Below are 27,376 nucleotides of genomic sequence, written 5' to 3'. Positions count from 1 at the left end.
ATAACCCTATTTACCCTAGAATGGGCCAGAGTAGTCCAAACTGGACAAACTAAACACCTTTAGAGTTTTTAAGTTTTCCACAGGTTCTATTTCATGTTTGGAATGGGAGGGTGAGGTGAGGGGTGTTCAGCTGCAACTTCACCGCTACATGTCACTAAATTTTAAACACCGTACCTTTAAAAGATATTTAAAAGCAAGTACCTTTCCTAAAGGAGAAACATTAATATGGTCATTTTACTTCTACTTGAGTACCAATTTTACCTTCACCACTGGTTTTAGTCTTTTAATGGGATTTCATGACCATTTGAAAAATATAGAATAAAGTCAGCTATATCTTTTTTATAGTTTTTAAAATGAAGACAAAATAGCAAAGTATTTAAATTTTGTATTTGAAAACTTAAAACCTATGTAAATCAAACACCACTTGAATGCAGGGTCTGTGTTGTGTAATATATCATCGTGATTTGGTTCAGATTTGATGTCGGAGTAGAGGGTTCTGGTGTGGTGAGTGAGGATTGAAGTCCAGCCTCACTCTGCCTTAAAGCTGAGCCACTTACAAGAGTTGCATGGCTTTCACTGAGAGTCACAATGACATTCAGTGTCTCAGTATGGTCTCAAAGTGCTATCATACTGTATCGGGATGAAACAAATACAAAGGATCCTTGAATAATTTTTTCCTCTTTTTGCAAAAAATGTTTTTTTTTACTGTACTGGCACAAACTATTTCAGCAGCTTTGATCAGAAGATGTCCTTATAAGCCTTTAGATCATATAACTGTCAATATTCATGTTAGGGTCAGTGTGTTGTAGGAGGAGATGTAGTAATACTGCAGGGTTAGGGAGCTTCTATATCTCGACAGAGAAGAATTAGAAGAAGAAGAAGAAGAAGAAAAGAATTAGAAGAAGAAGAATTAGAAGAAGAAGAAGCTGCAGAGAAGTCAGGAGAAATGAAGGAAGGAAGGGAAAGTTTACATCTCTATATCTACCAGGGAAACGCACAAAGCAAATGAACAGGAAAGAAGAGGGAATGGTTACTACTAAGATGATAATATTCAATCAATAATAATAAATAGAATATTAATTAAGAATATTAATAATCATTATCTTCAGGATAGTAATAATAATATTACAGAATAAATTTCATATTTTATATATTTCTTTAACTTTTTTTTTTTCTTCATTGAAATACAGTGATCTCCTCAGAGCAGACCAATGAGGATTCAGCCCGCGCTGGCTCCAATTGGCTGTTGCATATGACATCACAGCTAATGGCGACCAGGTAGACATGCATCGCTTCCTGCCCCCGCCCATATCCTGTCCAGACAGGAAGTCCTGGCACTGCCATGGTAATCGGTAGCGAGTGACATTGAAGTCTGGGGATGAAAGCAGTTTGTTGGATAGTTAGTGGGAGGGTTTTTTCCTGCCTTTGTGACAGAGTGAAACATGTTGGGGAATAAAACAGATGACAGAGTGATATACCTGCATCATAGCCGTCCGATCACCATGACGTCAACGACCTCTCCCTTATGTAGCTCCACGTACTGCTCTGTTTTAGGGGGCAACATCAGCAGGCCGTTGGCGCTGCGCATTGACATGAGCCTACTGGAGACCTGGTTACCTGGGGAGAGCCACAGAGATCATGCATGTATGAGTAAGCTGTGCGTGTGTGTAATAACATATTTTTGATATGGAACTTTTCAATAAACAGGTTTACAAAGTGATTGAAATACAAAAACAATTAAAATTCATAGTGCAAATACAAACTTAAACAAGTTAAAGCAAAAGACAATACAACTCATTGAAAGACATTTTAGAAAAATGTGTTATTATAGAGGCAGTGGCAGCTTGTCTGATTAACAAAGGAAGGTTGTGGAACAGTTGTGAAGCCCTAACAGTAAAGTCCATACAACTCAGTCTCTACTCTGGCCCTAGGTATGGAGAGCAACAGCTGGTTAGCAGATTGAAGAGTAAGAGCAGGCGTATAAGGGGTGAGGAGGTCTACAAGGTAGGGTGGTGCAAGGCCATTCCGTGATTTAAAAACTAGAAATAAAATCTTAAAATCAATTCTAAGAACCATGCGTAAGCGGTGCAAAGGCAAAAATGGGTGTGACGGGATCACATTTTTGTGTTCATGTAAGAACCTTAGCTGCTGTGTTTAGAGTTGAAGGTGGAGAATGGAATGAAAGGAATGATTCTATCTGGGCAATACTGATTTGATGGAAATCTGAAATTGTACTTTGGAATTTTGGAAACACAATTCTTGCCTCATGGGTGTGCAAAGACCACATCTAACATATGTGTGTGTGTGTATGTGTGTGTACCTGTGCTCTGTGCCCAGGGCAGTGGCTCCTGGTGATGCCAGGTGAGAATACAGCGGTGATACTCAGGTCTGGGATCCAGCTTAACATCACAGGAAAGCTGAAATACACAAACACAAGGTTACTAGCATGTTACAAATGTGTCCAACTTCACTTCTTCTCATTTCAAGGAATAGTTCACTTATGAAATGTGCTTTCTCTCTGTGTTGAGAAGATCATACCATTTTCATGCCCGTATGCTACATATAACAAAACATTTTAACCATACACTACATTAAATTTTAATTACTAAACTTTAAAAGTCTGGGTAGATGTTTCACAGTTTCCTGCCTTTACGGAAAGCTAAGTGGCACTAAGCTGACTGAGCTACTTGTTCCGGTCACATTTACACGCCCACGGTTCCTTTCATATAAAAATAAGAGTCTGTGTCGGTCTTGGTTCCAGGTATGCATACCTGATCCTTCATTCTATTCCAGTATAGGTGAATTTACTTATTGTAACTGGAGCATGTGCACTTGAAGGGTTCAGTCAGCGTGGTCATGAATTTGGGACCGCATGTGTATGTATGCATAGGGGTCTGTGTGTACCCAAGCAAACATGAGTGAATAACAAACTTTACATCACAAGGACCACAGTGGACCCCAGTGGAACTTTTTGTGTGAGTGAGCGTGGACACAGTATCTTACAATATGGATTTGTTTTTAAAACGCCCCCTTTCAAACATCTAAAAATTTCTACAACAAAAATATTAATGTGTGCCATTTTATAAAACTTATCAACAGGCATCTGTGGAAAAACAAATTACAGTATTTACATTAATGTTAAGAGGTTTTGGGTTCTGAGACAGATTTTACACAGAGTGTATCGAACGTTAGTCCCCGTATGTTGTTGTCATATTATGTGTGTGTGTGTGTGTGTGTTAGCGCCTTACCCTAGCTTTAATGATAGTAGGTCTAGGATCCAGAATGCCTTGCATCTTCCTCAGAGCAGGAATCACAAACAGGTTACAAGTCACCACTGCAGACACTGGGTTACCTTTAAAACAACACAACACTGGGTTACTGAGGAGGAAAGCATGGACACTACTAATAACTGAGATATAAAGTTAGGAGAAATTTACTACAATCTATGAGTGCCTTTATACAGTGTAAAATGCTGGGAGAATAAATGTCTAATCAGTGTCTGCATTGTCTCCCTTTGCATTGAACATGGTGGTGTTGTAGTGTACATGCCTGTTATAACACACACATGTTCCTTTATATTTATGTACTTGGCGAATTAATTATTTTTGATGCCAGTCATAACCAGCAATGGAGACTGTGTACGAAGGGAAAGAAACTCCCTGTCAGCAAGTTTGGGAGTAACTCCCAATGAAAGAGCATTACAAGGTTGACTGAGCCACTCAAGCAGTTTTCAGACATGAACTCCAGGGGATGTCCGCAGCAGGAACAGGCAGGAACTGATGTATTAATTCCGCTGCGGAGATCATGTGCTTTTGTTCACAGCACATCGAAACCAGCATCGGCCTTCTTTACCAAAAACTCTCCAGACATCTTTCTGTCTGCAGGTTCCAGGTAATAAAATAAGCATGAACCAAGGTGCAAATGAGGATATGGAAAAATTGTCTGTGTGGAGATTCATTATTTTCTTCCAACTCCTCATTTAGTATTTTCTTAACATTTTCTGAAAACAAATGTTGAGGTCTCCGAACCTCACAGCATTGACAAATATGTATCTTATTCTAGTAATTATTCTGGTAATTTCTCACATAATACTAAACATTTTTTAGCCATGCCTCAGCTTTACCAGTATAAGGACACAGAACAATAGGTGCTGGTCAAGGCAGTGGCCTATTCAGAAGAGAGGATGACTCCAATCAACCCATAATCATGGCTCTCTAAGAGTCATGTACACATTTCTGTGGGTCTCTGACAAGGGTTTTATGGGTAACCATAGTTCAAAGAGGATTTGCAAGACTTAACAACACAAATCCTCAATATGAACAAAAACAACTTGTTTTGACCAGTTTGACTGTAGAACCGATGGTGAGGTCATGATGCTATTTGACAGATGACAACAATGAGGACAAGTGGCTGGTTAAGCAAGATTATGCATGAATATCCAATTTCACAGGTCACAGTGAGTATGGATATCAATATATTTACACTCATGTTTTCAATCAACTGAGGGGTCACCTGAGGTCAAAGTTTGGTGATGTACTTGGGCAAAGATGATACCCAAAGGACATTTAGGGTTTCATAGCATTGCCTGCAGGGAGCATAAGGAGAGTGCTATATACTTATATTTACAGTGTTAAAGAGCAATTTACACCTGGTGCTGCTTTGAAAGTAATTTTATCTTTACCTATTTATAATTATTTCTCTTTTTCTGTATTGTGTTTCAAATTCAGTTCAAAGTGCATTTGTCTGTATAACTTTGAATGACAATACATTTAATTGACAATGAATTGAAGTTTTGAAGTTGAGTTTCTGTCAATGATGATGAGTTGAGGTCATTTCTGTTGCTCTGCTGAATACTATCAATTTGGCCCAGTCAAACTTACCATGGCAACTCACATGTGATGCCATAGAGTGACAGAAAAATTTTAATCTCAAGAACAATACTGTGGAGGTGAAGGGGCGGAGAGAGCACCTTCACCTGCACCACAGAGGATCAATCAGCACAGGTGAGAGCTGTTAGCTGATTGTTCCTCAGACTTGAAAAGGAGGCAGCAGAGCTGCCTCGAAAAAGGAGAACGCACTAGAGAACACTCTGGAGAGAGAAGGACACACACTGGGAGTGAGATTGGTGACGCTGAAGGTCCAGCAGATAGTGCTGGACCTGTTAAGTTCCATGTTTTGTGTACGTTTCAGTTTCACACTAATAAAGAGATGTTGCTAAACAAGCAATGGTTGGACTGGTTTGTCTCTGGCTGTCGTGAGGGGAACCCCGTGGCGTGGTCGAATGCCACAAATACAATATTAAAAGGAACCATCTCACTACCTGATCAATATCATTGTCAAGATTTATGAAAATAAAATTCACAGCAGTTTTTGAGTTTTGCTCCAGAAATGTAACGATTACAGACGGATAGACATCCCGATCAGACACTGATCAAAAGTAAGCTCATGTATCCTTTATTTGCTGTGGATGTGTATGCAGCATCAATGTTACTTTCAGTTGTCTGTCTTCAATGTTGCTATCAGGAGGATATAACAATAAAACTCATGTTTGATTTGATGCTTTGGAATAGGCGTGTTAGCTAATGATAGCATGCAACCAGCTACAACCAGTCACTTAAGAGATTAAACATGCTGAGTTAGTAGGTCTGGAGACCGGATTTCTTCAAGAAGAGAAGAGTAAAAGTTCAGTAAGATGAAACCTGAAGTCATTAAGTTAAACTGTCTATTACAGAAACATTTTGAACCTTGCGACCTTGAACAATAATAGCATATAACTCGAGACCATGAGTCTTTCCTCTGGCAAAATTTGAAAGACTTGTGGCATCACATCACTCTAGCATATGCACTTTAAGCTACAACTGTCACCAGTTTGTGCGTGTATGCTACTAAGTGCTTCTGACTTTGAGTTGCAGGTGCTTTTATGTTGAAGGTTACTCAAAGGAAATGAAGACAAAACAAAAGGGAAAATATCTTGCACATCCTTGAACTTCTTCTTGTTTGTTCTGTTTTAATACAAATAAAGTTTAAATTCTTAACTTCAGTTACTTGTCACCTAAAATCCTGATTCATGAATTGGGATCATGCCTGAGCCAACGCATACAGTTGGTTACATGTATTAAACTGAACGTGGCTTCATATGAATAACGTCAGTGTGTGAGGAGCTAAAACAGTTCTGATCAATCAGGGTCTAGGTGATTGGACAATGATGAGATACACACTTACTGGCAACACTGACACAACACACACAAGCAGTAATTTCAGATAGAAATACGGTACCTGGCAGAGCAAAGATGAGTTTCCGAGCTCCATCAATGTCAGCTGTGGCAAAGGTAGTAGGAAGACTGAAAAACAGAAACATGCAGATGGTTACCTTACTTTTAGTAGATGTGATCATATCATATCAGACTATGATGAAGTGCTTAAAAGTGTAATACTGCAGAGATCCAGCAGGGGCTGGGTCAAACTGGCTCCAAGAAATCTCTGGCTCCATAGACTGCCATTCAAACGACAATTTCTCCCATGAAAAATGTCCCATCTGTGATTATGGTCTCAATCACTGACACAGCCGCTGAGACGGGCCAGACGAGAGAGAGATTCACCAGAGGAAAACTTTATTTACATTGTGATCACTCAGTTCACTGACATTTACTCTGATTCGGTTGGTAGACCTCATGTACTGTATATGGAGCAGCATATTTGGAGCAGTAAAAGCAGTGGTAGAACTGATTTTTACTAATAGACATAAGTAGTATTATCAACAACAGTAGAAACTGCAGTAGCAACATTAGCATAAGTACAAGAAATGGTCATAGTAGCAGTAAAACTGTGAATAATAGTAATATTAGTAGTAGTAGAAGTATAAAGAGTTGAAGCAGAGATGGAAGAGAAAGCAGCAGTGCAAGAAACTAACCCAACTAGTACAGTTTCCATATCCATGACTTATTTTTCCAAATCAAATGTCACAGTGACCTTTACCTTTGACCACTGAAATCTAATAAGTTCATCTTTAAGTCCAAGAGAACATTGTACCAAATATGAAAGACATTCCATCAAGGCCTTCTTGACATATTGCGTTCACAAGAATAAGACAGACAGTCTGAACAAAAACATAATGCCTTCGTTATGAACAAAGAGGTTAGTATTGTTTCTCACCAGGGGTCAAGAGGAAAAAAAAAACCCTGTTTCCTCCATTTTTAATGTTTAACCCCGTCCCCCGTCTTACCCTGGCTTCATAAAGACTCGACCAAAGTGGATCTGAGCATGTAGATCAATATCCAGCACCTGCTTTAGGTAGTCCTGACAGACAAACGTGAAAAACAACAACATTATAAAACTGAACTGAGTCAATAGAAATGAAAAGCAATGATGACAAATGATTGGGTAAACCTCATAAGCTGTAGTTGTTGATGTCATTTTACTGGTTCCAAAGATTAATGTAATCATAATGACGTGATGATGATCAAATTATGTTTCAATCTTTTTGATTTTTAGGTCATGTCTACCAAATTTTCGGACTTCTTTATGACGTCTTCATCACATCACATATCATATTGTAGGTAATATGTCAACATACGCTTTAAATTGTCTCTGTTATTTGTGGGACAAAAATATTTTTATGACCATTATTTTGTTGACCTTGACCTTTAACCTTTCAGCTCCAAAAGCTAAGCATCTGGTGATACTGAATGTTGGCATACAGCACAACAACAAAAAACGCAAAGCTGAATCAGGCAGATATAAATACCGTGCATAGGAATTGTTTTCCATTACATTTCACCTCCTTAAAATGTCAGTGAATTCTTTGTTTAATTAGAGGAGGTGGTCTTAAGTTTGCGGTACCTTCTCTCCCATGGACACGCCTCCTGAGGTGATGATGACGTCGGCACGACTGATTCCCTCATGGAGAGCTGACAGCAGATCGTCAGGGCTGCAGGACACATCAAACCAGTTTACTAATCCGGAGGAAGCAAGTGAGCTGTAAAATGTCTCCTGTGGCTGTGGAGAAGCTTTTGTGAAGTCTGAGAAAATAACTACATTATAACTACTGACAAACAAGAGATGTGGCATTTGAAAGAGCATTTACCACGCAAGGAGATTTAAAAAGATGTCAGTCAAGTGGCATTATGGGAAGTGCAGGATTATGTTTTTTATTCAACCGTAGTCTTTCAGTTTGAGAGCAGGATTGATTTCACGTTTCAGATTTTGTAAACACTCAAATATACCATGCTTGTGCTCAGATTTGCTCTGCTTGCTCAGGGTTGCCTACAGACCACTGCCACCATGCTGAAGCTGTATGCTTTTGATTTATACGTCAAATAATGTGGAGCATCCAAGCTTTTCAGTTTTGACTGGAAGAATGGCAAATGTCACCGATTCACCTGCATTAGCATAGAGTTGATATGAATATTATAGGTTTGTCACTTTAGTAACTGCAAGCAATAGCATCGGTTTATTTAAGATCTCAACAATGTCATTACAATGACATCCCCGGCAAAACTGTATGTTGTGTCTGTTTACATCGAGGACTACTGATGATGTAACACCTTCTTGAAGTGCTGTCCCAATTCATAGGGGAAGATTTCAATCACTACCCCTCTATCTGTGTTTCAAGGGCAAGATCACCCTCGAGTCAAGGGGTAGGAAGAATGGGTGAAATGGGATTGGGTCTAAGTCTGATCCAGCTCTATAAAAGTGGAATATTAAATCACAGAACAAGTATTTTAACTGTATCAAAATTAAGTTAATAGAGTAAGACTGGTCAAGTAGAATTACCACCAAGTAGAACTGTTTGTCTCAACCAACCAGTCAAGGTGCAGGAATTGTGGTAAGAAGGGAGGGTGTTGAATAATGGCCAGAGGAACATTATGATGTCACAGTAGAGTGGCTTTGACCTTTGACCAACAAATCTACTCAGGGTACCTTTGAATCTAGGTGAAGAATTTGAAGACATTTCTGGGAGATGTGGAAGAATCGATGGACAAACCATCTCCAGCATGGCGTTATAATCAGTATGATCCAAAGGTTAAAAATAAATATCAGTTGTTGGGCAAAATATTACAGCACAAAACTGTACAAGGTTGGATACTTTTGTGAGCTACATGTCCTGAATCTGAGATGTTCTTTGTCAAAATAAAAGTTCATACTTGTCTCCAACGATGCCCAGGTTGATAGTGGGGTATCCATGCTCCTGGATGGTGGCCAGAAGAGTGGAGCGGTTAGAGTCTCTGATCTTCCCTGGGTGGAGGTCATCCTCTGGATTCAACAGCTACACACACACACAAATATAATCACCTTCCACCTTCCATCACCACAGGTGCAAATATCAAAATAAAGGTCTGAGTGTATTTGCATCTGTTTATTTGCATGTACCTCATTTCCAGTGGACATCACAGCCACCACAGGAAACTTGTGCACGCTGACCTCAGTCACTCCAACTGTAGCCAGTAAGCCGATCTCTGACGGGCCCATATGCGTTCCTTTAGCCAGCACACACTCACCTCGCCTGATGTCATGCCCTATTGGCCTGAGGAACACACACACAAACATTACATCCATAACAGTGGCTTTCTAATGCAGCTTTAATAGCAATTAGCTTCCACTAGTTTGTTTTTACCTGATGTCCTGTCCTGGCCGGGCCTGGACCATAATCCTCACCTCCAACTCCTCTGTGCCCTGTAAGAGACAAATTGTCAACATCATTATGCTCACTATAAAAACATATGCTATCCACAGCAGTAATGTAGCCAGTGATCAGAAAACATCCAAAGTGGTGTTATTACATCCTCAGACTCCCTCAGCAGCTCGGTATCTTCTACTTGGACCACAGCATCAGCTCCACAAGGAATGGGAGCACCGGTCGTCACCCTCATCACCTGACCTGGCATCACTGTATGGGTGGGCTGCACACAACACACACAGAAGGACACACAAAGTGTAATTAGTCTGATAGTTGTCAAGTGCTTCTTGCATTTTACTCATTTTACGTTTACTTCAGAAATCTGTTGAGCATGGTATACAGTAAAATATTGTCACTGAATAAAAGTGTGATAAGGTGCAGTAGTCACATTAGTAGCTGAGGTAGTTAAGTGGTACTAATAGTCATAGCTTTAGCTTTACAACTGCAAAGTTAATATATCCTACTAATAGCGAGATCTACTCAGGAGGGAATGGAAGATCGAGTTACTAACAGAACTGAGGCGGTCTCATCTGCTGCTATAGAAGTTAAACCACACATTTCTGAAGCACAGGAATGCACCTCAGAGGCCAAAGACACAGAAAATAAGCTCCAGACTTGAGTAAAGATTGATGTGATTAAAGCACAATTGTCAGAAATGTAGTTCATAAATAAATGTGTGCCATTCTCACAGCAACTGTAATCCACAGCTGTAAAACTATAATTATATTGGATAATAACTTTCTCCTTCTATTAATGAAATCCCTGCAGCCACCTGATGGAAGCAGGACAGATATTTGTCATAGACGTGCAGCCTGGGGGATCTAAACTATGCTGAAACTAAACCCCTTAACCACCACATCTTCGACTATCAGAGACATCCCCCATTCTCTTCTGCCCCATGGCTGTCTCTCTCTCAAACACTGTTTGAACTGCTGGCAAGGTGGTTCAAACGACTCTTTGGTCATCAGAAAACTCTGGAGGCGGGAAGCATCTATTTCCTATGACATATTAGGAAGGCAAGTCTTAGCCCCGCCTCCTAACAGCGTTCTCAATGTTCTCTCACTTCACCCAAAACTTAAGGGTGAAATTACACTTAAATTATGTGACATCAGGCTGCCAGAAAGAAACAACATACCCTACTGTCAGACAAAACTTGATATGCCGACAGTTTCTGCAACATTTCATCAAACTAACAAGAACCAGGGTGGCAGATGGGGTTTTTATGATATTTTTACACCTTTTAAAATGTTTATTATTCTAGTTTTTATTGTATTTATTCAACAATATTGCATTCATTCAAGAATTGTAAGGTCAACGTGGGACTACTATCGTTCTCCCAAATCTGTAACATTCTGTGTCTACCGCTCTTCCCCTTTTATGTATTCTATGTTATGTCTTATTTTCTATCATCCTATTTTGCAAAACCACTTGCCCTCCAGGGACAAATAAAGCTGAAGTTGCAGATCCATGAAACAATATGATTTCCTTGTTGAAACACTGTTGTCAGGTTTCAGTGTGATCACCTGAGCCGATTCAGATCAACAACACCGGTGATGTAACTGGTTTAAATGTGGTTTAATAAGGGGACTTTTGGGCCGGATGTATATGGTCACTGAGTGCCATTCTAGTTTGTTTGTTTGTAAGTGAATTAGCAGGATTATGCAAAAAGTACACTACGGATTACCACTAAACTTGGTGGAAGGATCGGGTATAGATCAGGAAGAACACATTAAATTATGGTGCAGATCCAGATCAGGGGCTGGATACAGGACTTTTTTAAATGTTCTTTAATATTGCGAAAAAATAATGTTAGTGTGTTAGAGCTGACCTGTTGTCCAGCCTGTGATTCTCCCATGATGAAGCGGTCTCCTGGGCCATCAGCAGCTACAGGTCAATGAACATGATGTTAATCCAGTTAATTATGAAAATTAGACCATGATTATTGATTCTTTCAACGTTAAGAGGCAGCTAAGATGAAAGGTTACAGTTTGCTCTTTAATTCACTCAGTGCCAGCAGGTTAACAAACATACGTTAAATGAATAGATGGCATTCATTTTCATGGATGCTCCGTCACATTAATCTGGTGTTAAAAAATGAGATCGGATTGGTGGTGTTACCTCGCACTGCATAGCCATCTTTAACAGAGGCGGGGAACGGAGGAAGGTTGTCTTTGGCGTAGATGTCCTGAGCGAGCACTCGACCCAAACCGTCTGCAGAGAGCGGCCACCAACCAGTAACAACAAATTTACACAATAATGATAACGTGAATGTGTGCATAGTTGACAATTGAGCACAAAACTGCTGCAGACGACTGACATCAGTTCATCTTCTCCCCTGGGTTCTTAAAAGAGCAGCAGGCAGAAAGTAGACAGGTAATGTAGAGAGACTCACCTCTGTAGTTAATGACTTCAATTCCCAGAATAGGTGTCATCTCTAGAACAGTGATGAAGGCTTTGTCCATTGACGTCAATGGGAACGGGGACATGCGATGACGGCGTGCCACTTTACTGATGTCCACTGCACTGTGGCCTGCACACATACACACAGAGAATGGGTGTGAGTAAATGGTTGATATGCTGCTGTGGCTGGTAAATAGTCTGTATTTATAGAGCACTTCTCTATTATTGATGACCAATCAAAGTGCCTTTCACTATTACACACACGTCCAAACAGTTCATCTACTTGGAGCACTTTCTCGATCACACACACAATAGTGACTCAGCCGTCAGCTTTAATTTGGGGTTCAGTATCATGGACATCACAGCAGGTACACGGAGTGGGGGTGACTGTTGTTGAACCGCCATCCTTATGGTTCGTGGACGACCTGCTCTACCTCCTGAGCCACAGACACCCCAAAATCTTTGTCACCCGCTGTAATCGACTTTGTATTGTTTGCAAAATCTTGATGACTCAACTTCTCTGTTGGATCTGGATTAATATAGCATTATGTAAAATGCTAGTGACAAATAGACAAAACAGGTTTTCCATCAAACAGCATTGCTGCACTGCAATGTAGATTAGAAAACATATATATATATATATATATATATATATATATATATATATACATATAATGATTGGAAGGGAATTTGAATGCAACACTTATTGCTGGATTGTCCAATTTTGTCTGTTCTATAACCAAACAACAGCTTGGCTGAGCATCCTTCAACTCTGGCAGCAAAACAAACCAGTGAAAAACATGTTGTGATAATTATTACTATTATTAAGACTTACTCACAATGAGATTTTTTTTTTACTTAACTGTTTACTCCTACTAAGATCGACCAAGTAAGAAACTGAATAAAAGTGAATATCTCAGCATATTTCACTCGTTGGTGAGAGCTAAAAAAGGCCAGAGGACGCAGGACAGATGTGGATCAACAACCTGCTGTTGTTGTTGTTATCAGACAAGTGCTTAATATTTGGTTGTGTAAGTGAAGTTGTAGACTTGCTAGTTTATCATCAGAAGCTGGTAAACCCATTTCAGCCAAAGCATTTAATGCGATTTGATACACATCGTGCTCACACATCGATAACTGAGTCTGCGGCTAGCTTGCTGTGTTAGCTTGTATGCTACTGTTGTACCCTATGTTGGGTGGAGTCAATGTGCAAACGTTGCCAGACCCCCAAAAACCTTGTCAGTCAACATGGTTCTTTGGCTTTTCTTTTTTTCAGTGTCTTGCAAGTATGTTTTAGGCTGGTAATATAATCTGAATGACACAATCGTAAAAAGCAATCAATCAATCAATCAATACAGTGTTGCTCACGCAGTGCTCTTTGACTAATGCATAAAGTAATTGACTTTTGGAAGGACAGCGCACACACACACACACACACACACACACACACACACACACACACACACACACACACACACACACACACACACACACACACACACACACACACACACAGAATGAACTTACTTGCTCTCAGAATGTTCTCATTACTGCCACATCGTGACTGAACCTGCAGGGAGACAAACAGATATTCTATATTCTCCTTCATGACAGGACAGTCCTCTTGCAAAGGTTTGAAATGTTTATTAGTGTCTCACACACACAACTTTGAAGCATGAATAACATGATTTTTAGCTCTGTCAAATACCCCTGATTGCACAGTACAACACAGGATTAACAGAGATAAGAATGAGTACAGGGTTTGACTTATACATCAGCTCCACTCCGTCATTTCATCACATATAAGATATCAGTCAGGTATTCATCGTTCCTGACACAGTTTTTAAAACCTGCTGTGACATCTTACTTTCTTAATTGATCAGATCTGTTCATTCAATAGTTTATCAATACTTGTTCTGCTCCATTGTGTAATTTTAACACTCTGCTCTGGCATATGTAGCCCTCTTAAAAAAAAAAAAAATGTTTAACACGGAACAAAAATAAAATAAATTCTTAAATAAAGTCAGTAGGGGTGTAAGGGTACACAAAAATCATGGTTTGGTATGTACCTCCGTTTTCAGGTCTCGGTTCGGTAGGTTTTCGGTAAATTTTCGGTAAGGTAGAAACAGGGTTTCTTTTATTCAACCCTAGTTAACTATGGCTGTGTCTTTCTTACCTAAGTACTTTTTCAAAGTAAAATAACAAAACAAACACTTTCATAAATAAATAAATAGTAAATAGTAAAATAAATACCCATTAAAAGTTCAGTGTGTAGAATTTAGTGACATCTAGAGGTGAAGTTGCATGTCGCAGCTGAATACTCCTTATTTTACCCCCGCCAAAATATAAGAGAACCTGTGGTGAACTTCAGTTGTCATGGAAACTCAAAAGATTTTTTTGTTTTTCGAGTTTGGACGACAGTAAAAAAACATGGCGGCCTCCACAGAGAGGAGCCCCCTCCATGTTAATAGAAACTTTTTAAATATAAAGAGCTCATTCTATGGGGAAAAAAAACAACAATTCATATAATTTAAATGAAAGACACCAGTGAAACATCACTAGGATTATTTTATATTCAATTTCTGCCAAAAATCCCTTTCACTTAAATCTTACACACTGGACCTTTAAGGTGCAGCATGTAAAAAATTAAATGCAATTAAACTGCACTGTTTTTTATGATTATTGTTATTAAATATGTATATTTTTGTTTTGTTTTTTATTCCAAAAAATGGACTTATCCCTATCATTCGCAGAGAGGGTTTGATGCCCTGCTGGTACTAACAATGTCTCCGATGTGGTGAACTCTTACACGAGAGACAGAGGTTTATAAAGACTGACTATGAATAAGGGAACTTTATAACAGCATGTCCGCTGCTATAAAAACACATATGTTGCTCGTTATTGCTTTGACACGGTCTGAATTTTTTGCAAGCGGCGGATTTAATGCCGCAGAGAGCTGGTGCTCGTTTTTTCCTCGTCCCGCTAATGTTAGTGTTATTTCCAATGTTAGTGGACATCATTCTGGAGATGCTGTTTCAAAATGTCGGCATGTTCGATGTGCTACCAGCTACATGTCCGACTTGCACAATGTCGGCTTTTGTACGATGCACTCGTCTTTGTCCCTGTGTCATTACAGTGACTGTGAAACTGACATGTTCCCACACAGCAGACTTAAATGATGAGGGACGGTCTTCGCACTCCTGGTTGTCTAAGGTCGCTATGACCACGAGCCTACAGCACATATGGTCCTTCGCTAAAGTTATCCCTTGGAATTTGAGATGCACACAAATAAGTTCTGCAGGTGGACTCGCTGTATTTGTACAGTACATGTGCGTACTGAACCGAAAGGCTCGTACTGGAAATCTTCGGTTCAGATACAAGTACAGTTACACCCCTAAAAATAATTTAAATAATGGCTGTGCCAACAAATAAAGACCAGAGAAGGGCAAGTTTATGTACAGTGTAGTAATTTCAGTGTTTTCAGTCTGTGCATTCCCATCAGTAGAACAGAGTCATGTCACACTCAGTGCTGGTAAGAATGATTCGTTTCATCTAAATTGTATGAATTGTAGTTTTCTTTACCCCAGAAAAGGTCCTTTATATTTAAATACTTTATATTTACACAGAGAGGGTCCTCTCTACGGAGGCCGCCATGTTTTTTACATTAGTCCTGACTGGACAAACTAAACACCTTTTGAGTTTTTATGACAACTGAAGCTACCACAGGTTCTTTTTCATGTTTGGAAGGAGAGGGTGAGGTGAGGGGCGTTCAGCTGCAACATGCAATTTCAACACTAGATATCACTAAATTCTACAAACTGTACCTATAAGCTAGGAAAACAAATGAGTGACCTCTTCTTTACTGGGAGTCTGTTGTAAAGTGATGCTCATGTCTGTGTGTTTATGGAAGATAGTGAATACCTTGGGTGTCGGGCACGAGGCGGTGGAAAGGCGGGAGGTTGCCTGTGTCGCCCGTGGTGACTCGGAAGGGGTGGAGCTTAAAGAGGCTGAATCTCGAGGAAGCACCTGAACGCCTCGAGAAATGATTGAGTCCGGGATCTAGATCACACACACACACACAATGTTGTCTTTGTTGCTTTTACAAACATGTTGACAAATTACACCAAAACAGATACCAACATAATCCATATTTCACTAAGTGATCACTGGTCTTCATGCTTCAGATGACACTAAGAAGCAAAGTAACAGTGACAACTCTGATGAATTTCTTAACTAATGACATGTGTAAACTTGCCTAGTTTCAAACTATATTTATATCTGCACAGTATATTCTGACTTACCAGTGGTTAGTAAATACTAAAATATAGATATAATGTAATTTAACTCAAGTTCAACATCATTTAAATAGTAAAATGTTGCATGTGATCTGAAATAATGTGTATTTTCTTTCTTTCTCTAAAAGAAATGAAATTAATTTGAAATGGAAACACAAATGCGATGTAGAAATGAAATGAAGCATTTGTGCGGAGCTATGAACAAACAGAACCTCTGCAGCTGCTCAAATCACATCAGGACTGTGTTTATGATGAAGGCAAGTTCCTTTGTAACTTCATCAGAGTCGACCTTGAAGTGGGAAATCAGTCATGAATACTGGAGTGTGCAGCGTGTAGCAGGGACGTGGATGATTTCAGTTTCTGTGCGCTCATAACTGAACTACCAATGTAACAGGACGATTTACACTAAATATGTTGCATTATTTATAAGATCCATAGAGGACTTTCCCAGGATGTTTTGCTGTAACATACCTACACACCTATAAACTGCTGCTTTCAATCACCAACATTTTAGGAAGTTAGGCTCCCAATGTAAGCAAGGATTAATGTTGTGCTGCTCAAATCATCATGTGAATAACAACATGAATTAAAGAAATATTCACTTTTCTGGCTTCTTGGCTGTTAGCTAATGCTCCACTAGCTTCACCAGTTAGACACTAACTTTGACGGCGTAATGTAGTGTGCGGTGTATTTGTCAAAATGTGACAGCTGCCTGCTGTTGCTGGAAACACAACTGATGAACTAAAACACCTCAGACGTGAGCGGTGAAAACAGAAAAAATGATGTGAAAGATAATAAAACTCTGCTGAGCTGAAGGCAACAGCAAAGTTAATTATCTGTGGTTCATCACCTCCTATATTACTTGATCCATTGTTAATATAAAAAACACTGACCAAGTGCAGCTTTAAGTGAACTAAACATAATGTATATTGTAGCACGTTAAAAAAGTTCTGTGAAAACTTGGTGTTTGTAATTACATTAAACAATCTCTATTTTCTCTACATTCCAGATGCTCATCGTGAGAATGGTGCTTCATAATTGAAAAATGTGTTTTTTGGGAAATGTGTGTGATTCATCTTGACAAGCCTTTGTTTGTGTGTTACTGACACTATCAGCTTGGCTCGGGGAGGATGGGTTTGTGCGCGTCTCAGCGCGAGTGTCTCACCTGCTGGTCATGAGTACAGGAGCAGGTGTAATGAGTGGGTGGGGCGGGTGTGGTGCCAGGCAGATAGGGACCCCCCTTAGCCATGACCACAGCATGGCTTGTCTGATGGACACACACATGCAGGGAACACAAACACACAAACACTTACAGACAGATGTATGTGGGCACGGACAGGTGAGTGAAATTAAATGGTGAACAGACACAAAAAGTTCACATTTGAATCTAATACCAGATGCTTGTAATCATTATCTAAACTGTGCTGTGAAAACTCATGATATAAACATTAAATATTCAACATAATCTCTATTAAAACAAGTGCTTTAGACCCCAATTACCCAAGGTGTAAAAGGCCCCATGAAATGAAAAATACAAAATGCACAACACATAAAAAGCAAGTGATCTAACGATACGCTTAACAGGAGAAGTTGGGAATTATAAAATAAGAAATGTGTATTGAGCTAAGCAGCTACGATTAATGTTTTTTCCAGACATAAGGCACATAGAAAAAATGTGCTAACTTAGCTAACCTCTGTGGTCGTGTGACCCTTGTCCGTAGGTATCTCCTGGTGCTCCCAAAGCAATGCTGCAATAATGTCTTTATTATCTCCACCAAAGAGGTTATGCTTTCATTTTATCGGTCTGTCTTTTAGCTAGCAGGATTACACAAAAAATACTGGATGGATTATCATGAAACTTGATGGAGGGTTAAGTTACATTTTGGTGCATCTGCAAATAAATATGTGGTTCCAGAAATTTTGTTTCACTTTCTATGCAGCATATCCCACATAATTATTTAAAGTGTGAGGTGCACGTACACATTGTGAGTGACAGGAACACAGACTAAAGAGTGAAAGACAGGTTTTTGAGTGTGAGAGAGGGCTGCATTGCATGCCACTTGCAGGTACGATGCACAACTGCATCTGAATCTATGAGCTCTGACTCTGGGACGGTGAAAAAATGACGATAGCGCAAGTGGGCATGTGGCAAATAGCACTGCACACAACTATACAATGCAAAACAGCAAGAGATCTCTTATTATGAGAAGTCTAATATTTGTTTTTGGTTCATTGTGAAACCGGGTGTAACTGAGACCTTAATGTCACGTGAAAGGGGCATGGTTTAGCATGATCATTTTCCCCTCCCAATCTCCTTGGAAATGTTTTACTATTTCATCAAACAGCAACTTTCTTCAGCTTAACTTGGACTAGTAAAATATTAATTTGAAATCTGAAGAAAAGACATCCTGAAATACTCTGCTATCTCTCCCCTTTATCACTAATCTGTTATTTCTGTTTGGAGACGGGCATCAGCCTATGGCATTAGAGCAGTATCTATAGTGCAGTAGCCTGCTGCTGCAATGACCCAATTTTCCCACAGGGATCATTAAAGTTTCATCTATCAAGTTTTCAGCAGCCGCTCGGGTGTTCTCGTGTCTCGCCGGCTGGTTACCTTGGCAGCAATAGCAGCTGCGGTGATGTGGGAGGAGCCATGCTGGGGATGGTGGTGGTTGTGCACATGGTGACCTCTCCTACTGTCCTCCTCTTCGTCTTCCTCTTCCTCGCACTGGGTGCCGCGCTCCATGGTGTGCATGTTGTTATGAGTGTTGGTGTGCGTGTTGGCCAGCAAAGAGGAAGGGGACGGCAGCTGCTCCAAAGCGGCATGTGTGTATTTAATTCTGACCGTGGCCTCCCGCAGCAGGTCAATGGCGTGGGGCAGAGCGGGCAAGATGAACTGAAAACACTCCTGCAGAAAGCAGCAGACCGTTCTTACAATGCAACAGAAGCCAAAACAGCTACAGTCACACTTGGCCTTAAACTAGCTAACTAATAATTAACTTTGGGGTTGATGAAATGTGTTTACTTCCTGTAAACTGCTGCATTCGCTGATTCTTTTTTGCTGGTTGGGACCAGGAAATCTGGAATCCCAACACTGACACGTTAATACCTTTGAAAAACCAGCTGACAAAATTACTGTGTCTAAGTGGAAGTGGTGGAAGTGGACACGTGCATAGCCACATCATGTTCTGACTTCATTGCTATTCCAGTGTTGCTGTTACAATCTATGTAATAGAATCCTTGGCCTCGAGAGAAGAAGCTGGACTCAGGTCAAACTGCCTGTCACGCAAAATTAGGCATTAATAAGTACACAGTAAGCATGGGTGACTAAAGTCAAAGAATCGTACCTGAGAACCCTTCTTGCTCCCGGGCAGGTTGATAATCAAAGTCTTACCACGGATACCACACACCGGCCTGGAAACAAGATAGAAGAGAGCCGATTAGACCAGAAGAGGACACCACACACATTCATCTGGTTACAATAAAACAGATTGAAATCAGCAGCATGTCTGACTGAGCTGCAAGAACGTCAAGTCTTTACCTGGACAGCATCCCGAGTGGTGTAACGTTGAGTGATCCCATAAGCATGGCCAGAGCCATACCTGGGGCCTCTCGCTCGATCACCTCTCTGGTTGCCTACAGCAAAAGCAAAATGACTTAGACTTTGTTGAGACTTTTCTGGTGTTTGTATGTCCCAAAGATTTTTTTAGTTTTGTCTTAATTCAGAATATGTTCTTAAAACATGTTTCGCATTTTTAGACAGGACTTATCACTTTAGTCGTTCAATGTCTTGACTTTAATCAGTACCAACTTTTTGTGTATGAAACAATGGCAGTCAGGGTTGTATTGTTTGTACCTCAGGTGTAACATCTCGTGGTGCAAAGCCAGTTCCTCCAGTAGTCAGAATGAGATTCAGCTCCTGTTCATCGCACCACTCCAAAAGAGTTTCCTGCACACACGTAAACCCGCACACATGGTTTAAAACTATACCTTGCATCCTGCTCATGTATAATTATATGAACCCAACAGGTAACTGCAATGGTTAAATGTTTTTATTCAAAGACACATTTGGGTTGAAATTCCACTGATAATTAACATTTGTCCTGCTCAAGTGTCTTAGAGCGAGACAACCAGCTCTATGGTGCTGCTTAGAACCTCAAGAGAGAATGTCCCCATTAGGATCAACATGAATATCATATTCTCACTGCATTCAGACTAGACTAAAATGTGTTATATGATGAATAAAGGACACGTTTTAATGCAAAGTTTTGAACAACAAGCTCCACAAATCTGCAGAACTGTTCTGTAAAACATTTCCTCCACTGCTCAAAATATGTCTCACAAAGTTACAGGTCTGTTAGTAATGTTATCTGCAGCCTGACAGATATGGATCAACTGATGTTGATACCAATATTAGAGGGTAAAAATGTCTGATATTGATATATGGGCCAAAATATATATTTTTTAAATTGACAATCATTTCTTTGATGCCATTATCAAAATAAATCTTATTTAGACCTGATATTTTACAGCTTCACCATAAAATTAAATTATTATTATTAAAAATGACTATAAATGATAAGAAAACAGAAATATAACCATTCATACAGAACTCAGAAAACATTTTACATTTACATGTGTATGTAAAATGTAGACATTAACACACATTTCTTTCATTGCATTGTTTATTCTTAAAAACAAAAGTTTTTATATCTGTTTTCTATATTTAATATGTTAAGTGGTTCCTGTGCTTGCTGCACCACTCCTCAAATTAATGCTTCGGAGATTTCTGTGTTGTTAACACACGTTTGAGCCGAGAATCTTCTGCTGCGTTGTTCATGAGTGAAAGGCAAACTCCACAGAGAGTATGGACCCAATTGTGCAGACATTCACTGGAGTTCATGTCTGAAAATGGCTATTGTTGGCTAACTTTAATGTTGCTATCAAAAGGAGTTGTTAACTTCCAAGATTTAATGTCGGCAGTAACCATGATCTCCCTCTAGGCCTTCGCTGGAGAAATATGTTGATGTGCTGAACTAGACCCAGACAGTGAACAGTATGTTAGTGAAGTGAGTGAATCCATCCTCTGAATGACTCACAGCACGGGGAGCTGCAGTGATGCTTGGTTAGTAGAATCAACTGTACTAGAATAGATTAGAGAGAAAAAGCGGTTCTGTTCAGACAGTCTGGAAATGCTAACATCATTTACTGAGGTGAGTCAGTGTGTATAAGACTGCAGAGCAGTGATGATGACACCTTACGACTGACACTTGCAAACCTGTTAAATTGACACAAAGAAGACGACAGCTGCAACGTCAAAATAGAGATTATAAAGTGCGGTTATAATGTTATAAAGCATAACAATTAAAAATTCCTGACAAAAAAATAGACTCACATATAAGTGATGACAACTAGACAGACTTTCTTTGGCTTTTTGTTGACAAAACAAAACACCAATTTGACTAAAACTAAATTGAAATCAGTAGGAAAAATGAGCAGATGGTCTTTGCCTACTGCTAATAAAACTTTATTAATTTGGACAAACAAATTTGAGGGGAAAATGTTGCCACCAGTGGCACCAGAGCTTGTATCTCACTTATCAAATGTGTGTCCTTCTATGACAGATTACAACATTCTTGAGTGCCAGTGGGAAGGTGTGTAAAGTCCTGTCTGATTTCATGGTACATTGTCTCTCAGACTGGGAGTGATTCATTTGAGAGTGAGCTGCAAGCAAAGACACGCACCTTGATTTCATCGATTTCATCTGGAACGACTTTGTAGGCTGCTATGACTCCTCCCAACCTGCAGGGGATGACAAAGATACAGTGAGTGAAATGTGTGTGTAAGTGTCAGCATGTGTGCAGATCGTAGGTATTATGTACAGTCTCACAGTGAGGGGTCATGGACCAGGTCTTTCAGGTTGACTCCGCTCCTGTCCTCAGCCAAGTTCTTGAAACAGCTGTCACTGACTGAAGAGGAGAGAGGTCCAAGTTACTGAGAAGGTCTCTGACGACAGACACGTTCATACTCATGTACATTTTACCCAGACTTGTGATTGAGTGTTTTTGCATCTCACTGACTAACTATGTTACATCAATATGAGTTGCTAATAGATTATTCCTATGTATATATTAGTGGATAACTGCTGTGCAGGTCAATGTTGCAAAATGCTGTAAAAACTCCAATAGGACATTACAATGTGATTAAGACATGTTAATATCTCCATGATGAGGTGATGTTTTCACTAGAGTGTTTCACCTAAATTCTATTGATTGTTGTAGTTTTCTTTACCCTAGAATGTGCCCTTTATATTAAAATACTTAATGTTAGCATCAGGAGGGGCTCCTCTCTACTGAGGCCACCATGTTTTTCACAGTAGCCCAGACTGGACAAACTAAACTCCCTTTGAGTGTTTATCACAACTGAAGGCTACCACAGGTTCTCTTTCTTGTTTGGAGGAGAGGGAGAGGTGAGGGGTGTTCAGCTCTAACATGCAACTTCAACACTAGATGTCACTAAATTCAACACACTGAACCTTTAATCAGATTATTTCTTGTGTATGACCTTATTTAGGTTACAGCAATCAGAAAAGGCTGTTTACACGGCAGTGACTTCTTCAGGCTATTGTCTTGAATTGGGTAAATATCCAAATATTGTTGTCCAGAGTCAGGGTTTCACGTTTAACCGAAAAATGCTTCTTTTATTCAAGATAAACTGGGACATGTCATGTTTAAAGAACAACTGATTACGTCTGAAGTCTCAGTCACCAGTTACTTCAATGGCATCGGATTCGGCTGCTACAAAGTTTACATCTGAGACTCCAGAAGTGTTTTGTGGACTCAAACACTTCACCATCCCCTCCATCAGCATAGTGATGAGTAGATAATGAGTGCACTTTCGTTTTTCAGTGAACTACCCCTTTAAATGTGCCCCCTACTGAATCAGGGGTTGTGAATGGATGTTGGCCATAAAACTGGCCTCTCTGTGTAAATTGTGGCCCCTTTATGGCCCCTGATGAAATCCTTAATCCGCCACTGCCTGAACCAGACATTAAAAATCATCTAGTTAAAATGTCTCCTCCATTGTAAGACATGTAGAACAATACAGCCACACAGACGTTCCCACATCACATCACATCACCACACACACACACAGGGTCTGGGGGTGGTGTGTGAAGGTGACAGGAGCCTGTGTGTCGTCAGGTGCATGGAGAGCAGACATGTAGCTGCTGGTGGATGGGATGCTAGCAAGTGAGAGCACAGCAGACTTCCCGGCCAGCTGCTGCTGCTGCTGCCTGGCATCCTCTTAGCATTACTCTCACGTCCCCCTCTGCCTCCTCGGCAAGGAGACAACGGAGCTACCGGTGAGTGTCACCCGGCTGGACGTGGACCGGTTCCCGGTGACAGCGACTCCGCTGCACGACTCTCACACGCCAACATCCACCGGGAGAATCAGAGCAGATCCACCTGCACCACAATTCATCTCCACTCACCGAAGCCCCCTAACTAGCTTTTAATGGACACGACTCACAAATGTACTTTTGGCACTTGGACTTCCACACAAAACGCAGACATTGAGCCTGAATGGCTGCCAGGGGAAGCTCAAAGGAGACGTTTATTAAAAGCAGCCTAATACACCGCCCGCCATCGTATCGGCTCTGCAAAGGGACATGAATAATGCAGCTCATATAGGCTCGCTAACGCTACATAGCTAGAAAATATAACGTCCTCTAGCGTCAAGCTAGCGACACACAACACGGGAGAACCGGATACATGCTGTCGTTCCTTTCGAAATGAAAGCGCGACTTCCATTAAAACCCACTGCAGCACACAGTCAGCCGGGGAGCAGCCACCTTATTTTGAAAGTCTCCGCCGGCGGTTCGTTGTCAGCCTTGACGCCGCATTAAACATGTCACCGTGCTGTCCGCTACAACACTAAAACATGACATGCCTGCCCTCGCGTGTAAATGAATGCGTGTCCCACTCGGGCACGGAACCGCGAATAACGTGCATTCCAAAAGCGAATGCGCGCATCGGTGCGAGCTGTCCGCAGCCGGGCAGCGCTGCGAGCGCGGCTAGCTCCGCCGTTAGCTAGCTCCGCAGCGAGGGCAGCCCGCATCGTGACACCGACGCGCACAAGCAACCCCGCGGCCAAACGGCTCGGGTGTAAACCCCGGAGAACCGTCCTGTCACGTTTCGCTGAGCGGCACCGCTTACCCGTCAGAATGCCCACTCGGGTCTGATGGTCGTGGTTGGTGAGCACCATTCCGTCCGCCGCCATATTTACAACCTCTGCCTGCACTGTGACGGCACGTACATAGAAACAATGTGGTGCGCGAGGCTGCTGCACCTCTGGAGGACGAGCGTGCGTGCGTGTGCGTGTGTGTGTGTGCGTGTGTCACAGTATCATCAGCCAGTGCTCCATTTAGAACCAAATTTACCACGAGTTCTGTAAGAAACCCTGACAGGATCCTTACAACAGCAGTAAAATTGTCTTCACTATAAAACGGATTTATTTTTCTATTTATCTTTACTTTCCATTATTAAATACAGAGGAGTTATTATGATATTATTATTGGCTGGGCAGCACAAGTAGCTGGGATGTGCAACATGCTACAACATTAAAACATAGAAAGTCTACTGGGTTATAGTCATTAGTTTTGTCTTTGGTTTGTATTGAACCATAATTCAGCGTTATTCAGTACGATACTGCTGAATACTACAGGTGCAGCCGGATACAAACAGTAGATACAGAGTGGGAGGAAGGCATGAGAAATCAGTCAGTTCAAATCTAAAAACAAATATGCTCACACAACAGGAATGTGGATGCATCGTGTGGTGTAGTGTTACATGCCTTGTGATGAGGAACTACAGTGTCATGTGGTGGTGGTGTGTAGGAACATGGTGACTGGCGGTAAATCAACCTGCTGACTGAGTTGAACACAAGAACCATTCAGTTGTCGCCACTATGGCCAATGAGGCTGATGGGCCATGAAGGGGGAGGCTGCTCTGTTTCTGGGACATCCTGCTCCACCAGTGAGCTGGGACACCACCACCATTTAGACTATTAATGTCTGGAGGATTTTTAAAAGCTAAAGAGACATTCTTCAACTGTGTGATTTCTCTGATGGAATTAGGTAGATATTTTCACACTGGCATATTACCCTGTGTTCTTTAGGTGTTTTTTTTTTTGTTTTGTTTTTTATTTGTGTTTCGTTATATGTATTGACGTTTTTGTTGTTTTTTATACTTGGGCCCACAGTCCAATTAAATTCAATCCAGCTGCACAAAACTACACACGCTAATGTCTATTTAGTCCACTAAGCACGCAAGTTGTTTTTCATCAAGATCTCTTATTTCTTTAGAAATTCACAAAGATCTTTCTCGCTATAATAAAGAAAATGAAAACTAAACCATGCCTCTGCCCCCTGATCCGGAACATAACAAAATGTAATGGTCTCTTCCCTGACTCATACCACATCCTTCCACCAAATGTCATGGTAATCTGACCAGTAATCTCGCTAACAACTGGTTAGTTTCGCTACTTGGGCGGCTGTGGCTGAGGGGTAGAGCGGTCATCCTCAAACCAGAAGGTCAGCTGCTCAAATCCCAGCCCACGCCAAAGTTTCTTGTGCAAGATGCTGACTCTAATGATAGAGCAAAGTCAATACATAACTTCTTCTCAAGCTAGTTTCACCAGATAAATTCCTAAATTCAAACTTGGCCTCATTCTAACAAATGTTTCAAGCAGATTTCACCTAAAATGTTAAATGACAATTCTAAACTATCAATACCACTTACTATTAAACACATCACAAAACAGGGATGTTAATAATATTATCTACTACAGTGAATTTCTGTTAACACACCATTATTTGTTTCTTGGAGAATGAAATAAATGTTTCCTACTGACTGATTAAGACAACAGTCTGTGCAAGCTGATATATTTTATACATTTTTATAGTGCAACCCAATTTTGAGAATCACTAGTTTGAAACTATAGCTATCGTGGTTACTTGGACATTAAGATGGACTTGCAATGGATTCTTGAAAAGCTGGTGTGATCCAAGTCTGGGGTGAAATTTCAGATATCTGGACTTGTAGTCACTGTTACAAATGTAGCAAATGGCAGCATTTTGAGTGAAGGACATTGTATTTACTGTGCTCTTTAACCCATTGACTTTTTCTGCTCAATCCCTAAACATCCATGGATCACTACATAACTCATATTTGAAGGGTAAGTTTATATTATAAGTTCATACCTTTTAAGCTTACAACATAAGTGGCTTGGTGTCTGCCCATGAGGGGGCAGCAGTGTACAGCAATCGGGTTAATGAATGACAGCCATCACCTCCACTGGGTCCACATAGTTAAGACAGGGCAGCAAACTCAGGCAAGTACTGGCTATAGTCTCCTTCTGGGCCCTTTCTAGCTCCTGGTGAAGGCCAAAGCACTGGAGATGCCTTTGATTTAACAGGTTATAAGTAACATGCAAATGATTATTATCAAAATTATTTTCTCCTGACCATACTAACAATGTCTAATGTGTTATACTATTTACTTAGTCGATATAAAAATTGGTATTGTTCAGTTTTTTCAGTCAGTCTTCAGAACCCTAAAGCTCCTTATCCACTGGTCAAAAGTTCCACTAACATCTGGCTGTTGTCTGCAGTGGGAATCGATAGAATCGGCATTCACTCTTAGGGCAAATTACTGCAGTAGAAAATGGGTTTTATTGGTTATGTCTCAAATTGGCAGTGGAGATAGAGTGCCTCAGTTTTCAGGGTATTTGTGTTGCAAAATTGATGCAGAGGCAAACTCTACTAGCAATGAGAAATGAGTCAATCGCCCTTTTAAGCGGGTTTACCCACATATAAATAATTGCCTATGCCTGCTAATTTTGGTGTAAAAGAGGCATAACAAACAGTTTGATCTGACATTAGCATCTTCTCTAGAGCACCCAAAGGATTATATCACATAGTGTGTAACAGCAATGTTCTAATAGC

General features: G+C 40.5%; 1 protein-coding gene across 5 annotated transcripts; it reads right to left on the bottom strand.

The window, feature by feature from the left end:
• Nucleotides 1–369: 369 nt before the first annotated feature.
• Nucleotides 370–24,744, bottom strand: gphna (gephyrin a). Of its 5 annotated transcripts, none has more exons than XM_069535271.1 (24): nt 24,588–24,744; nt 22,262–22,340; nt 22,116–22,173; nt 20,228–20,320; nt 19,913–20,007; nt 19,719–19,785; nt 18,986–19,279; nt 17,537–17,638; nt 15,998–16,135; nt 13,604–13,646; nt 12,069–12,206; nt 11,795–11,887; nt 11,505–11,560; nt 9,780–9,899; nt 9,614–9,672; nt 9,370–9,523; nt 9,144–9,265; nt 7,840–7,927; nt 7,223–7,296; nt 6,277–6,341; nt 3,249–3,352; nt 2,321–2,417; nt 1,479–1,617; nt 370–1,372 (listed from the first exon to the last, which is right to left on the bottom strand). In XM_069535271.1, the coding sequence occupies exons 1-23, from the start codon at nt 24,649–24,651 to the stop codon at nt 1,484–1,486; spliced, it is 2,337 nt and encodes a 778-aa protein (XP_069391372.1). In that variant the 5' UTR covers nt 24,652–24,744; the 3' UTR covers nt 370–1,372; nt 1,479–1,483. The 5 variants fall into 5 exon arrangements, with proteins under 5 accessions (XP_069391372.1, XP_069391370.1, XP_069391371.1 ...); XM_069535269.1 differs by having other exon boundaries at nt 11,795–11,915; nt 12,070–12,206; XM_069535270.1 differs by having other exon boundaries at nt 11,795–11,909; nt 12,070–12,206.
• Between the last annotated feature and the right edge of the window lie 2,632 nt (nt 24,745–27,376).

The sequence above is a fragment of the Paralichthys olivaceus genome, chromosome 12, assembly GCF_024713975.1.
Source record: "Paralichthys olivaceus isolate ysfri-2021 chromosome 12, ASM2471397v2, whole genome shotgun sequence".
Lineage (NCBI taxonomy): Eukaryota > Metazoa > Chordata > Actinopteri > Pleuronectiformes > Paralichthyidae > Paralichthys > Paralichthys olivaceus.
The sequence above is the reverse complement of the archived record's forward strand: the minus strand, read 5'-3'. Positions and strand labels throughout refer to the sequence as shown.